The sequence below is a fragment of the Mya arenaria genome, chromosome 16, assembly GCF_026914265.1.
Source record: "Mya arenaria isolate MELC-2E11 chromosome 16, ASM2691426v1".
Classification (NCBI taxonomy): domain Eukaryota; kingdom Metazoa; phylum Mollusca; class Bivalvia; order Myida; family Myidae; genus Mya; species Mya arenaria.
This window is the reverse complement of record NC_069137.1, coordinates 47,677,843-47,694,744: the sequence shown is the minus strand read 5'-3', so window position 1 is coordinate 47,694,744 and position 16,902 is coordinate 47,677,843. Positions and strand designations below refer to the sequence as shown.

Genomic DNA, 16,902 nt, shown 5'->3' with positions numbered 1-16,902 from the left:
ATGTTATCATTTAGAGCTGATAGAAAATCTTCTTCTTTCAAATCAAACTCTTCTTATGCCCAATCATTCATTTTGTGTCAAAACACAGCCATTGTAGTGGGCTTAACCTACATGAACGTGGTAGTAAACACTGAGGTTGCCGACTAAAACATGTCACATGATGAACAACTTACGCTCAACAACGTATACTGTAATAGTTTTATTAATCTTTATCCGTTATTAAATACATTTCATGTTTTTCTTCTTTATCATTTGGGCTTCGATTAAAATACGATATTCACATTTGATGTAAAGTTTACAAAAAAACTAGTTTATGTTCTGTGCTTAAATTTAGACAGGTTTTTTTCCAATTCACTATTTTTATGGACGCGAAAGTAGTTCTTATCGACTACACACCGTACTAGCATGATACGGATCCAAAAAACGACAGTACGGTAAACCATTGTTTTAATACGGCGTACTGTATTTTCACTGTTGGATTTTGAATAGAAAATGGATACTAAAGACAAATATAACAATATCCTACCACACACTTTCATTATAGTAAGTTGCGAGTCTGGTTAATCTTATTTGGGTCAGGGGAAAGTATTATTTGTATCCTTAGATATGCCTAAGTGCATTCAGTCGACCAGTCCTTTTACAGTCCGAAAAAAACGCTCATATTTTACTCAGATAACATAAGTTCAATTTAAATTGTTATCAAATACAGAACAACATTGTTCTTTTTCTTATTGTCTAAACGAAAACTCCCCAGGAAGAAAAATCGGTATTGAATATAAGCAAATATATATTCCAAAAGAGAAAGGTTATTCAAATTGTTCAAAAACAACGTCAGACGTTTAAACATTGTTTTTTTCAGGAAACTTTCACCGGTGTTTAGAACCCTTCATCAAGGTGTCAAAGACGGGAAAAATATTGTAGGTTATGGGCTTTATTATTGATTTTGGTGGGATTTTGAGAAAAATGAAGGAAAAAAATATTTGAAATAGCATAACTCACTTAATTGTATTTCGTTTATATATAACACGTACATTTGTCAAATTATAATTTCATGATCATATAAGACATTGGACGACAAAGACTAATAGGTTATCATCCAATCACGACTTTCAAAGATCAAATTGTTTGCCTTCTGGATTGCTAAATCCAAGCACCAAATTGTAATATTTAACCCAATAGGGTACGTTTGTTTAAAATACAAGTTACAATTAATTCCGTTAATTATATAATATTAACATTGTCAATTCACTAGTTTTTACTGTTAATATATATAACTTCACAGTTGGAACTTAACATCTAAGTAAATTTGAATGAACGTCAATGAGTACAAAAAAAAAGAGTTTAAGAGTTTAGAGTTCGTTTCAAATGCATTAACGCCTTAGCAAATAACCATTTATCAACGATAAACACAAGTTTTTTAATACTACCATCAATACAGTAGTAAATACATTGAACTATTATGTACACCTTTTGAAATTCATCATTATATAACCTAGACTATGTTGTTAATACATTGGGATAGGGAGTACATAAGGGAAGACTTCCTAACTTTTTGTTTTAATAATAATTATTCAAATGCCTACAAAGTTTAATTATTGTGATTTTAGATTCCAGGCCGAAACTTAATGATAGGTAATGTACATGGCATTAGCTAGAACGGACTGGAGACTTACGACCCAGGCAAAACGTTATTCAAGAGTCTATAGATGCGTCCTCCATTATAATACCTACCAAACGTATCGAGACATTGGCCTACGTGCCGATTTGAAGATAAAGGACTCTATGTCATTTTATAGTTGACTTTTTCTTTCAGTGATACGTCATACATTTACGAGGTAAGTTATTACCTAATTATCTAGTTATAAAATGCGAGAGCGAAGCTCGAGCGTGGTATGAAACCACTGGGGGTGTATATCACATATCCCCCCCCCTCCCCAGCTACTAACAGTGTAACTCATAATACATGTATATGAATACTGTTTAACCTGAATACATACCTGGATGCATGATAATATGATCTTATACCACTGGGGGTGTATATCACATACCCCCCAGCTACTAACAGTGTAACGAATATATCTCACCGAGTACTTTTAATAATAAGATTATATTAAGATATAATGTATTTGTTATGAAAATATTCAGTGGCGTTTAAATGTTGTCTCAAAATTATATTTTAAGAAATACAAAAAGTTTATGTAATCAAGTTTCAAGTTATTTGGAATAAATACAATAACAAGGTAAATATAGTAATAACATTGTTTGACAGCATATATATTTTCTCAGTAAGGTTACATTAACCTATAACTGTACAAGAAAGATGTATCACAGTCAATAAATATAATAATAAGAAAAATAACAACAGTTAACTGTTTTTAACAATTATTTTTTAACAATTTCTTGAAGGTAACTCCTCAGCAAATTTGTAGATTTCTTGTTTCATCGAAGCGTCTCTTTTGAATTAAATTTTAACCTTTTTTGAGAGATTCGTCACTCGTTGTGCTTGTAAACCGTTTTTTAGTCGCCATGTTGTAACCATTGACTCAAGTAAACAGTCGGTTACACACAACAGATTGCTTGAATAAAATGGATATTCAATAACGTGCATGAGTTAGCTCCCCTACAGTGAAAATATAAGCCAAGAGAGAAGTTACAATTTTTTCGGCCGCCATTTTTTATGTCTTTTGCGGAGTATGAAAGTTACAGGGGTGGTATGAAACATACTCGAAATTACATGGGGGGGGGGGGGGGTATGCATTATACACGTCGTGCACGTGACCGCTCTAGGCCAATCGGATAGCGTCATTCATGTAGGAGGTGAGATATATATTTATACATATATATCTGAGATATGTGTTTCATATATAAATAGAAAGCTATATCAATTGTTTCTAGCGTATTTTTAAAGCGTTTGCAAAACACTCTTGACAGATCATTACAATATATGTAGAAAAGGATAAGGCTGACTTCGAGACTGAACTTATGAAATAGCCTAAGGTATTCCATTCACCATAAGGGTCACTGACAGTCCATGTGCTATTGGTATCACGGACCGCGAGAAGTGATATAGAGTGAATCTACCAAATCTTTCAGTTGTGTATGAGAAAGTTCCAACCGAGGTTTATCACGCATCTGTAAAAAAAACATTGCCGCAAATGAAATTCCATATTCAGAAGTGAAAGAATACTTAGTCTTTGAATTATCTTCAATTGAGACTTAAATTCATTTTTTTACATTTCATTACATTTCTTACTTGGCGAACAGTGTATATAACCGATTACTTTCCGGTTTTTACTTTACCATTTTTATTGGTATTAAGTGAAATCACACAACAGCACATCGGTATTCCCGGAAAATTTCGAACATCGAAACGTGCTAGAAAAGGGACGTAATTGTTTACTGGAGATAAGCAGTGAGAAATGGAGAGACAACCACACTCTAATATTATGAGTAAGGGGTAAAAAATGAAGTTCTTTTACTTGATTATAAGAAAAATGCAACTTTCGTCTCTGCAATGTTATTCAATCATTTTAAATATATTCAATAAAACTTTTTGATCACATAATGCGACGAAAAAAGGCTCACACCCAAGGAAGCCAGAACGCATTATCAATCAATCATATTAATCGTTATACTTATCTCGACGCGAAAAGAGCTTCGCCTTTACATGAATATTATGACAATTGGTGTATTTAAGCAAAATCCTTAAATACATATTTGTGAAGCCTGCACCATGTTATACAAAATAACTTTCGATGGACTTGCGCATAATTTGGTAAAAGAGAGGTATTCAAGAAGGTTTTTTATAGATGACCGCCAAGAGGTCCAAATGTAAAGTACTTGAACAAATATGTGCATGAACCTATTATCTAATGTTCTTTGTCGGATGTTGTCAAATCAATACATTGGATTATACAAGTATGTGCTATTATTCATTTAAAGTTTCCTTTTGTTGGTAAATTGATTCGTTGAATTACATCTAATCTTCATTTAATTGTGACGCTGACTTGGCTTCAAATTGCAGGTCCTTAAAATCGTGAGGTTATATTAACTCATAATGTGCGTTTTCACACTAAAATATAGAAACCTATTATTTATTCAGAGACGATATAAAGTTTAAACACCAATAATTTCAGAAAAAAATAACTGAACCACTAACGGTTCAAGCAATAACAGCATTAAAAATGCTGAGAATAATGCTAATGCTGTCACATTGCTGTGCATTATGCATATTAACCCTATATTTTCAATAAGGCGCATGAGGTCTTTCCTATAATAATAAAGCCATTCAACCGGTAAGTTATCCGTGATTGTCAAACACTCTTATAAGAATTTGTTTTTAAAAAGTGCAAATTTATGAGATGAATATATTCATTCTGAATGTTTTCTGTCGGTGTCATGCAGTCGGGACAAGGCAAATCACTCGTACGATCATAAAAATTGCATTTATTTCTTCAAGGCTGAGGATTTGCCTTGTATTCCATTGTATCATTTGACTGATATATTTACATAAACATATTTCACTCAAGAACATATAAATATATTTAACAAACGCTTGTGTAATTTCTGTTAAAAGTTAAATATTATTTTTTATAAATCAATGTAAAGTAAAAAAAATCTAGTGTAATGTTTATTTTTACAAAGTTCTTTTAGAAGACGATATATCTGTTAAACATAATATTGTGCGTGTTTACCTTAGATTGCATTGTCCCATCATTGCCAATACCAAAACTTTATTGTAGCGTTTTTTCCGACATTTGTAAGTAAACTTGTGAAATATAATTTAGATCATTGTATAATCGTCCAACTTCAGTCTTTTCATGGAATGTTCATGGAAAGGTGAATGCAGGATTTTCGGTATATGTGAATGTATTTAAACAACATTTTCATTATTCATTGGATGTTAAAATATTTTCATACAGCTTTAGGCTGACAAAAAAAGACAATCTGTCAATTTTATTTTTATGATATCAGTGATTAAATAAAAATAAAACTGATGCCTAATAATTGATGAATACTCAAGAGAAACTTATTCTTTTGATTTATGAACTGAGCTTTCTAAATTTAGTTGCAATATTTGCATTAGATAGTTTATGAGCACTACATCGCAAGACTTTATATTAGTATATAAATCACCCTGTAGAGACATCATGAAAACGGTATATCATCGTAATTTGCATATCGTTTTGTTTTATAATGATTTAGGGTTATCACTTCGCTTTTATGTCTCTGCTTTCATACTTTAAAAGCAATCTGACTTGAACGACGGCAAAACAATACGTTTTTCCATTGTTTTGTTAGTGTTTTGTAATTGCAAGTAAAGAGACTTTCGTCCTAAAACAAAGATCATTGAAATTATTTTACTGTATTTATTTATAAGCAAAACATAGCATTAATCGTATACGAATCCCATGTTGTTAACAAGTTTGGAAAGCAATCATTATGGGATCTAAGTATCCGAATAACTCTTGAACATAGTTATCAGTGTAATCAATCACTAGTGGTAAAATAAGCGTTTTTAATACTAATAAGTCGCTCAACTTAAACGTTAATATCACTTATAATTATTATTCGCTTCGAACACATGTTGTTTTATAACACACGCAAGCGATATTTGATTGCGGTGTTTATCACAAACATAGGTTTAGGTACACAAATAAGGAAAGAAAACCTTCAATAGTGAAAAATGAAAAGTCGTTGTCCACGTACTAAAACGATGTTTCAAGTTTTAAGCTTCAAGTTCCCCAACTTGACGAAAACAGTTTTGAAATACACATTATAAAATATATAATACGAGGGTTTAATAATTCTGTTAAATTTTACGATAATGAAATAAACAAATCAATTGAAAGCATGGCTTTTTTAACAATACATGTGCTCATCATATCAAAATTGAAAATTCACATTTGCAACAATATGAAAACTTTAAAACATGTTTGTGCATACAATGTGTATAAATCTATGGACAATGTTTATCTATAACGGGTATCTTTCCAAATGAAATAAATATTCTTTATTAATGCAAAGCTATACTGCTGTGGTGCAGTAAAGTCGCATATAATGTACTTGTGTACCGTTTTAGCGTTTTTACCGCAATAGATCAAAATGTTTTATTTTTCTCAGATATTGTCTGTTGAAACATATTGTACACATATATCTCAACTATTTGCTTAAGGAATCGATGTTTATTACTTGTGTTATTTGTATTCTAGAACATTACTGTTTTCATTGATACTAGATTGGTGTAAGTCTGAAATATTGACGACACATTCTTTCTGGTATTGTCTTACACTGATATCGTTATATGACTTTTGCAGTAAATGGTATTTATATCATTTAGAAACAGTAAATGTACTTTTAAATAGACACGTGAAAGTCTTATTGAATATATTTATTGTCAATGACAATAATCAGGCTTTTGAATCTTTGCACTTTGGGCACAGTATACCTTAGGAAAAGTCACAATATAGCAATATATTTCATGACTACATTTGTGTAATGATTGATCCACCGAAACTGTTGTATCTATAATTATCCTCAGTCAAACTTAAAGATACCGCATAGGCGCAGGCAACATACACACGATCACCCTTCACAAGACGGACAAAGGCCTGAGTGCTACTACAAGAAGTCTCTATGTTGCTAGCATCGTAGTTGAAATGCCTTTGAAATACACCATTGGGTTCGTTCTTAATAAGAACAAATTCAACACGTGACAGTCGTTGAAAGCACACTTGTACAACAAATAGATACACTCCGTTGAAGGGCGCAGTAAATTCGCTTGTCGAAGTGTTAAATGCATTCCCAACATTTTCTTGAATTGTTTGGTATATTATTTTCTCATTAAACCCAGGGCTGCTGTTCTTTATATTGTGGACTTGAAATGCAACTGAAAAAAGAAAACATTTCAATGGTACAGTTTAATAAAAACATACAATAATATCATACTGACACATCCGCTTCATTTTCAGCGAACTTTAACATGCACGTAATGCAGATTTCAAATAATAAAGCTTTTTATCAGAGTTATGCGACAAAATAACAGCAATTTTCTTCTTGATATGTGCGCACGTAGAAAATTATATTAACCTTTTACAATCTTTGTTTAAGATAGTATAAATTGATTAAGTATTTTGTTATTTAATGTCATGAATCCTGTAGAATGTTTATCATTGTAAGATTTATACTTTATACTTTAAATTCACTATATATAATTTGTTTCATTATTTATCAATTTCAATGCTTATGATATATAATTATTACTATCTAAAATACATACTGGTTTAACCAAATCTCATCAAAAGGGCTAACATCTCAAAAGACTTAGAGGTGTTTGATTATGTATATCTATGGCGTTTAATAAACATTTAAAAATCCTTGAGATCCTTTAGTGTAATCTTTTACAAGTTACAAATGTTAGGATAATTGGGATTTCTAAATTGAGCAAGGACCAAACAGTGATGTTATGTAAGAGTCATAGTCATGTGACACAAGTGAGCAATATGTTTTCTGCCATTTACGCATGTGTAAATGAATATCCATCTCGTTTCAAATTGTAATTTAAATATATTCTTATTTAGGCAAGGGGAATAACCTCTCAATTAGATGATTAAGAATGGTGTGACAGCATGTGTGCAATACTTTATCTGTCATTTACTTATGTTTGAAGATTCATAGACGTTCAACAAATCTTCAAGATTTTCAATAGTTATTCAATGTGCGGCAGGGGAGGACAGGATATGATAAGGCGAGAGACGACGTGATGAGACAAGACGTATGCAACTCCTACATATGCATTCGATTTCCATTTACAAATATGAGGGTGTAACAAATGTGCCCAAGAATGAGTCTTTGGCAAATGGTCGAAAGAAGATAATCATAAACTCCAGAATCAAAACAACAACCGTTAAATTGCAATGCATTCACCTGCGCATGATTGCTGCTGACAAATGCGGTTATCCACGCTGTCACCAAAGCAGTGGTTCCCGTCCTTAGAAGGCCAAGGGTTGTCACATATTCTGTCTCTTCGCTGGAGCCCGGCCCCACAACTAGTGCTGCAGGAACCCCAGTCCGACCATGCGCTCCATCCACCGTTAACTATATTTAATTGTATGATACATGCAATATAGCATTATATTGAACAACAACTCTTTAACCTGCTACAATTTACAAATGTTGGTAAACATTGTATGACTTGCAATAACAAACACCCATTTAACAGATATTACGTCCTCGCTACCCTGAACTACCCTGAACTGCTATAAACACACACCACATGTTTATAGATCTTGCCTATTAACTATTTATACATTCATTGCATGTTACTATTATATCGTTGCAAATTGAATATACTTTTCACGGTTATTACTTTGCGTTTCGGGGCCCGTGCTAATTATGATTGCCTTTTTATTGAACGTTCGCAGGCGAATTAAATGTTATCAATTAAAAACTACATTCAAGCTGAACAGTTTCAATATTCATCACTTGATTACTGTTCATTGAATTGTTTAATTACCTTTAAACAGTTAACATAGAGACAAACATAATTCAGGAATTATACTAAAATGTTGAAATACATAACGTCAATGACAAATCGGGTGCGTTCTTCTATAGTTCGCAGAATACACCAAATCGGCGCATGTGATCAAATAGTTCCTTAAAGTTGATACTTTGTACTGTGTCTTCGGATATCTACATTACGAGGTATTCGATAACATAAGAACAGGGAGTAAGAACCTCAGCTCTGCGTATGTCGAGTTATATTCATTCATTAAAACTGCGAAAAGTGTAGTGCATGGAAAAGTACTTGTACCGAAGAAAATTTGATTCAAATTGAGTGTTCATTTTAACGGGACTCATCATATAAAAAACTATTTTATCAGAAACGTTTTTTTCTCAAAAACTATCAGAGGGTTAATATGATAGCAATACAACAGGCGGTACTCTTTCAAATTAACTAAACCAAATTCAACCAAGAGTAAGAGCATATTTATTAATGCATTACAATAAAGGACTATTAGGTTAGGGGGCGTTAATGCAGTTGCATTCTTTCAGTAAGATTTATACCGTAATCGGAATTTGTGCGAAAGGATGACTCATCCTTATTAATGAATTAAATAAATGTTAGCCCGCAGCTCATCCAGTATCTCCTGTGTTATTTTTAAATGCGTGAAAACTGCTTTGAAGACACTTAGTAAAATTCAAGGTACAGTCTCATTTTGCAACATTTATATTATCTTATATCCGATACTCCTCAGAAACCGGCAGCACTTACATTCATTGTTTCCTATTGCATGCAAACGCCCCGAACAAAGAACACACTAGTTTAAAAGAAAACCCAAAAGTGGTCAGTGTATACGTAGTACGTGACTTCGTTACGTTTGTTTTTGCGGGAGTTTGGCCATTAGCTTTATTTATTTTTCATGTAGCAATATGCATAGAGTATGTAGTCTGTCTAAACAATGATGCACAAAATGTAATTTCAAAGCTCGCTTAAGGCTTGGTTGCTCGTTCGAATGCCTTTGGTCAAAAAAACACTTAGGTTGTATATGTTTTGTATTTTGATAGAAGAAAAGCTTGAGTCCATGTTCGTTACCTCCAATGAAACCATACCTGGACATGTTTCCAACGAGCAAACTGACGTTTCGGTTGAGTTTCCAAAACATTCAAAACCGCCATTGGCAGGTGGTGGGTTGTCGCATAATCTGGAGCGAGACTTCAGTCCATTGCCACAAGTGACGTCACATGCGGACCAGGATTTCCAATCGGACCAACGTCCGTCGACTTAATGATATATGAAAGATATGGCATTTCAAATAGAAACTGAAAAGGTTAAACACAAAAGATATGTCTAATCTGAATAAGGAACAATTCTTGGAACATAAACCAAGGATTACAGAAGTTTGATAACTGTCTGGTTTGGACTGGACTGTGGTAGACGAAACAGAATAGTTTAATTCGTAAAAAGGGTAATTGCAAAAAAAAAAAACTGTTTGGAAATGTTTCTAGTTTGGCATTTGGTGATTTTGCTGGACACATGTATGCACACCGAAACTTAAGGTGAAACAAGACAAAAGAAAAGCAATTTGTCATGAAAATCAAATGCTAACACGAATTTTAAACGGATTAGGTAAAAACTTTTGCAGAATTATTCTCGATAAATATTGCACGCTAAGCACACAGTGACGGATCTCTGGATAAATGGTCTAAAGTAATTTAAGTTTGCTATCACAAATGGTTGAAAAGGGAAGTTCCCCCAAAATGTTTTGTGTTTTACCACGTATTGTGATAACAGAAAAACAATAAAAAATATTATAAAAATATATTATATTTTGATTGTTATAAACAATATTCAGAATGCGGCATGCCGGACATTACTTTATTGATTGTTAAGATTTGTTTTTTAATATGATAATTGTGTCGGACAGAAATGAGCTCTTGGTGATAAAAAATTATGCTTACTAACATGAACCATTAATTTCTTATCGATATAATATTTCATCTACAATAACATAAACATCATTTAACGCTGTTTTATAATGTATTCCACTAATTTAATTGATAACTCTTGAGTTTACTTAAAACTGCACATAGAAATTCAATATAAGTGTAAGAATTTATTTGTGTACGAATTTTTCATATTTGGATTGCACGCAATCAGGGAGACAATTTTATCATATATAATGAAAAATTCTCATATTAAAAACACAGCACTTATGTATCAATATCAAACCTAATACTACTCATTATGTACGCATGAACCCAGCTGATAATAATTGTCAACGTAAGTTGGTCTATATTAGTCAATAAAGGAAGTAATTAAGTATCACAATGATTGGTATCAAAAGTTATGTTAAAGTAAATAAATGTATAACCAAAAAAAGTCAGATCTATTTATATGGTTCGAACTGAAAAGTTTTCATCGTAGGTACGTCGGTATTGATATTGCAGTTATGACCATAACACAATATAGCCATGCTTATATTAAAAAAATTCTAGATAAAACTTGCAATCAAGTATGTTTTTCTGTATATAAAAATAATAAATATGAAACCCGTCAGTATAAACATGTTTAAAACGTGTGGTCGTTTATTCCTAATTTTGGATAAGACTGACGCAATAGAACATGCAATAGATATTCCCATTTTTAATACTATAAGTTCGGTTAAGGAAAAGTTGAGCAACCGGACAAAAGTGTTAGTGTTTTAAATAGTATGCAATATGTGTGTTATAACGTCGGAACGTTTGAGGATGAGCGGCTTTGATTGTAAGGGTAATGTATAACATGTTTGTTAATTGGCTTAAATCATAATATCATTTATGGCCGGTTGCTCTTTACCAAGTTCATAGGATTAAAAAGGATTGTACCTATTGTTACTTTTATCGTTAGCTATTGCAGAATAATCATGAATTGGATAAGTTACAGCTGAGCAACTGGCCATTAGAAACAAGGTACAACGTCATACCTATGCTGCAAAGGCCACAGTACTGTTTGCATATTTCACGGGCCTTGACGACGTCAGCACACACTTGAAAAGTGTCGTTATGAAACTGACATGAGTCTCTGCTGTCCACGCATTCACCACCACCTGTTGATGCAAGTGAAATATTGTTAGTCAATGAGCTAAATGCTACATAACACCTGACATTTTTCCCGCGCCTTGACTGTGACTACACATGGGCGCTACGTATTTCCGAATAATTAAAATACCGTGCAATTCGGTGACGACATTAATGTTCTTAGCACTTATACGTTTTCAGTGTAAATATTCTTATTTTTTACCTCATTGTTTCTTAAATGATTATTATCAACGTTGGTTTTTATTGGTTAGTATAAAGCTAGATTTTGTATGACCTAGATCACAATTTTTCGATGTTTTCTTATGAACGACTATAAGCTTAAAAACACGAAGTATACATATCTGGATAACGTACACTTAAAACGAAGATTACACGTACGCGATCACGTATAAGTAGTATGTTGTAACATTTCTTCTTATACAAATAGAATAGTATGTCAAAGTCTTACAAAGCTGTGGACAAACAAAACACGTGGACTTACGCGACATCACTGTTTAAAAAAACTATAAAATATTGATGGCGTTATATCAACATAATTTTTTATGTGAAACTTACTTTGTGTTCCATTTGCGTTGAGGAGAAAGCCTGAAACAAACAACGTAAGATATTCGAAGAGTAATTATTCACTTCTCAAATTCTACTGAGTTTTAAGAATTCTTAAACGGTTTGCATGGGAACTGTTTTTGTAGTCTTCAGTGAGATTTGTTTATGTAATTAATGTTTAAAGACAAATGTTTAGGGACGAATGGAAGAATAGTTCAAGTGTTTCCTGTGATTAGGGCAATTATTCCGTGAGCGAAAGCCGACATCGAGGCTTGCCAAGATACATGCAATGCAGAAAGCCCGAGGGAACTTCAGCTTGCATCTGTTCAACTTTCAAATTGTACCAAATGTTGAAGTAAACAAGTAAAAAGTTGTATGCTATAAATTAACTATATACCACTGACTAATTTGGAATTGCATGCGTTGTCGAGATGACCATAGTTTATAGGTAATAAAACTGAAATGAATATTAATACTGTACCTCGATTGCATTTGTCAGTGAAAAACATTGATAGCTATCTTGGCAATGAAAGCAAGAACAGATATCCTTATTAAGTTAGCTATATATTATGTCCTAGAAAAAATAACTAAAACGCAAACACTTTGAGGATTTGCAGGATTTCATACCCTTGTATTAAATGTAAAACCGTTTGACTCGGTCTTTAGTTGAAGTACTCAAGAAGTACTCAGCATCTTGATGCAACAACTATGTAATAGTTATGGCACCCAAAGCTCAGGTTTTAGAAATTATTCACGATCGCTATAGCGTGGGTGTATAATTTCAATCACTGACGTTGCATGTGACCTATCTATCACATAGTAACTGACAATGAACACATTCAACAAACAACGTGCGGTTTAATGAATAGCGTTGTTATTTATTGGAATAATAGGAATTAAACGATGCAGCCCCGCCTTCTTCGTATCGTTCCTATTAAATAGTTAAGTGCTTACAAACATAATTATTATATTTACACCTCAACTTCCATTCCTTAAATGAACTGCCTTTCGGCAATTGCGTTTATCAATCAAGAACGCAACATCTTCGGATATGTTCGGATCGCAATTTATCGCATAACAATATACATGAAAACTATTGATCTTTTTATTGTTTGCAGGTCCCGTAAAATATAAATCAACATTTTAGAAGGTGTTTATTTATTATATTTTAAATGTATTGTTGTCATAAGTGTTTCAATATTACGTTTAAAAGTGATTTCGATTGGTTGATCTTTTCCCGCGATATTGTGATGTCATTTGAAAAAAAATGTTTCCGGTTTCAGTCGGGTCTTTCTATTTACAAAATGGGTAAGAAAGGATTACTGAAAGGTTTTCTTTAATGAAAGGAAGTATTTTAACAATTATTGAATGAAATAATGAACAATTGGTGTAAATATAAGTAATGAGTTGCGGGGTTGATGTCATTATCGGGGATATGAACGCAATTGTGCTGGTCAAAGTACGCGTGGAGTCCTTCGGACTCCACACACTTTGACCAGCCAAATTGCGTTCATACCCCGATAATGACATCAACCACGCAATTCATTCCTTAAAAAAACTCTCATTTGTGGTGTTATCATCAATTAACTACAGGGTTAAGCCTTTAAAAAAGGTGATTAATGTATTAACAAAAAAATAATATTCAAAATATATAAATAGTCCGTGATAAAGAAACAAAACAAGTATTCTTATGCTTGGTATTGCTATTCTAAGAATTTGAAAGCGTTATTAGGTTCACCTCGGTCCAATGCTAGGTAGTAATAATCTATTTTAAGTAGATTGTGAAGACATCTGAACGTTTATATAAATCACTCTCGAGTCCGTTCCTTGGTAGAAACCAGTAAGAGTCCGCAATATCTTGGATTATTGGCGGACACGTATAACACAAGAGAAAATTCTCAAAACTTCTCTGACTTTACCGTCTTGATAAAGCAACTTTTATCTTAGAACGTAAGAACTCACCAGAGCTATATTGCAACCACAGCAAAGCGCCTGAAACATTCAATTATCGCAGAAAATAAGCTGCAAATGAATACTTTATTGTATGTATAAACATAAAAATAAAAACACTTATTAACGTTAGCACGTTCATAAAGCATGCATTGGGCCTTATTTCGAATTTGTCACTTATGAAGAAAGTAGTTTGAATATTTTCGAATAAAATGTGTGTTTCAGATACAAGCAAAGTAATATTTTGATATTATCTATTATCTCCACATTTGAATCGTGACATACATTAGTATTAACATATTAGTATCGTAAACCAGTATCATCATTTGCCCTGATCAAACCAAATATATATAAATATGTAAAATGTGTTGAAATGTTTCTTTTAAGATTACAACTGTAGCAGATGTAATACATTTAAATGATTACGTTAAATCATACTTTAAATGATAATCCAAAACAAGTAACAATGTATAATAATTATATCAAATACGGTCGTGTAACGCTTTCGTAAGCGCAATTCGAGGGGTGAAAGCTAACGGGTTCTATCTTCTTCTTTATAAATGTCACTTAGAACCTTTTCGCATTCACCCCTTGACTTGTTTCTCACCAAATCGTGTCTCGTGTTTGATTCCCGAGATAGGTGGTTGGTAACCGACCCGTACAAGTGGGTTTTATCATATAACTCCTGCTATACCTCCAATGCATGACTAACAACATCGTACCGACGAGAATGGCATAAGTTAATATCTCTTTCTTCACAATCGAAAAATAAATAAAGTTTAAACTAAGTTCATCTAATAGAAATGAAATCAAAAAGTTAATACTTACCAGCTATTGCAATTACTCTAGTCATTAAAGAATACCGAATGCAATACACACCAGACTGTAAACTACTTTGGGCCAACACTTTATATGTAGTGGACCATCCAATTATCAGTTGAATAGTATTCAAAACCTGGCGACATAGATTTGATCAAAAATGCTTTTAACGAATAAGTGCTTCACCAATTACATTTTGTTTCCATTGTTATATCAAAGGCATCTTATGTCACGATTTTAAAGAGTTTTGTAGCATATAGATTTGAATAATGAGGATAGCGACTAAAATATTTAACCATCCACTTTTGATACGATCTTTAAGATTTATTTTTGTTCAATTTAAACACAACTTTTGTTTAACATTCCTTGTATTTAATGAATTAAGGCGTTCCAAATTATTTAGTTAAAGTTTACTAATTACATCAAGTCAGACATACCAGAAGTGAAGGGAAACGTTGGTCCCATAATAAAACAATTTGGAAGTTGAGCCAAATTAGCACTATTTAATATAAAGTGTACATTCATATTGCGTAATGCATATTACGTTTAAAAGCTGTGAGAAACTATTCTAATGAACAATATAGATGCACATAAAGCAAGCGCAAAATTCGTATAACTATGTTTTGATGTAAAACCATCAATATAAATGAAAGCAAAATAATTCGATGATTACAATGATTAGATCATAATACAGATGAGGCTGACTAATTATGTACATTTGATAATAAGATGGCTTACACCAATGTTCTTTGCCATCATTGATTTGCTTGTTATTCCCTAAACAATTCAAATGAATGGAAAAAGGGTAGTCCACAAATTGTCTCCTTTCGTGATATCTTAATAGTTCACATTCTCTCAGATATTATTTCTATGACTTGCCATAGACGTCAATTAATTTTTCTATGTGCTTCATATCGACACATATCTAGTTTTAACTTAGAAACAGTCCCGATTGATAAACAAGTAACAAGCAGTTTTAGAACAATCCAAGACAAGACATTTAATGATAAGAAAGTATCATATTGACCACTGACCAGGCTGTCAAAAAGGAGTAGAATTACGTAACCATAACATCACGTCGTTATTCGGCTACAAACAACAAACTTACAGACTTCCACAGGCAACGATTTTTCGATATTTAAAACTTACACTGGAAACCATCAATTATTTCTATACTGTGTTAAATTAGTTTAAGTCCTATGCAAAAAGAGCATCTGTTTCTTCTCTTTCATTAATTTCAAGAAAAAAATGATAATTGAAGACATGCACACTTTTTTGTAATATTAACAGCTGGTCAACGAGGGGTGGATAACTTGAACGTATATGAGAATTATTTTGCCGAAACAGATACAAAACATGGCTAAGGTCAATTTCAGGCTAAATGAAACACATACTGAAAGTTTGACAAGAATTCATTCAGTACTGAAAGATTGAGAAAAGTATAAGGGCATGTGGTATTTTCATTAAAAATAGAAATTGCCATTTATGTCGATGCCGCAAACCTTTGAGCAGCAATTGATTCCTATTACATTGGATAATGGTAAGATTTTGATCAGGTTACGATTCCCAAGTAGCTTTCAATTTAGTCTATAATAAAAAATGATCAAACTGGCTTGCCTATTTTTGAGGCAAAATAAGATTATTCATCTTTATTAATCAGCTTAGTTTTTTAACTTTTTTAAAATTGTCAAATTTTTTATTTTTCTGGTCGATTTATCTAAATTTTAACAGAACGGGTCAGTTTCTGAATATACAAAGATTTCTCTGCTGAAAGACAGTCAAAACACTATTTTGTTTTTATGGATTAAGGCTTTTTGAGTGTATTAAGGTGTATTTAGGATTTATCGAAGTAAAAATGCTCCAATCTCAATGTAGCCCGTACACGTTTTATCCACTTTGCCTTGATAATTTTAAGTAATTTGATGTAAAAAAATGAATGAATGATTAGATATGTATGAATAATTGAAATGTAGCAATATTTCTTTGTTGTTGTTTTTTTGCTGTAATTGT

The 16,902-nt window shown here is 32.5% G+C and overlaps 1 protein-coding gene across 1 annotated transcript in view; it reads right to left on the bottom strand.

The window, feature by feature from the left end:
* LOC128221735 (mucin-5AC-like) overlaps positions 1–16,902 on the bottom strand; it is a 49,207-nt gene that overhangs the window by 30,308 nt on the left and 1,997 nt on the right. Inside the window, exons 2-5 of the mRNA XM_052930336.1 lie at positions 12,136–12,165; positions 11,466–11,588; positions 9,613–9,783; positions 7,927–8,097 (exon numbers count right to left, since the gene is read on the bottom strand). Of these exons, the coding sequence (XP_052786296.1) occupies positions 7,927–8,097; positions 9,613–9,783; positions 11,466–11,588; positions 12,136–12,165 (495 nt within the window). The remainder of the gene's footprint in view (positions 1–7,926; positions 8,098–9,612; positions 9,784–11,465; positions 11,589–12,135; positions 12,166–16,902) is intronic.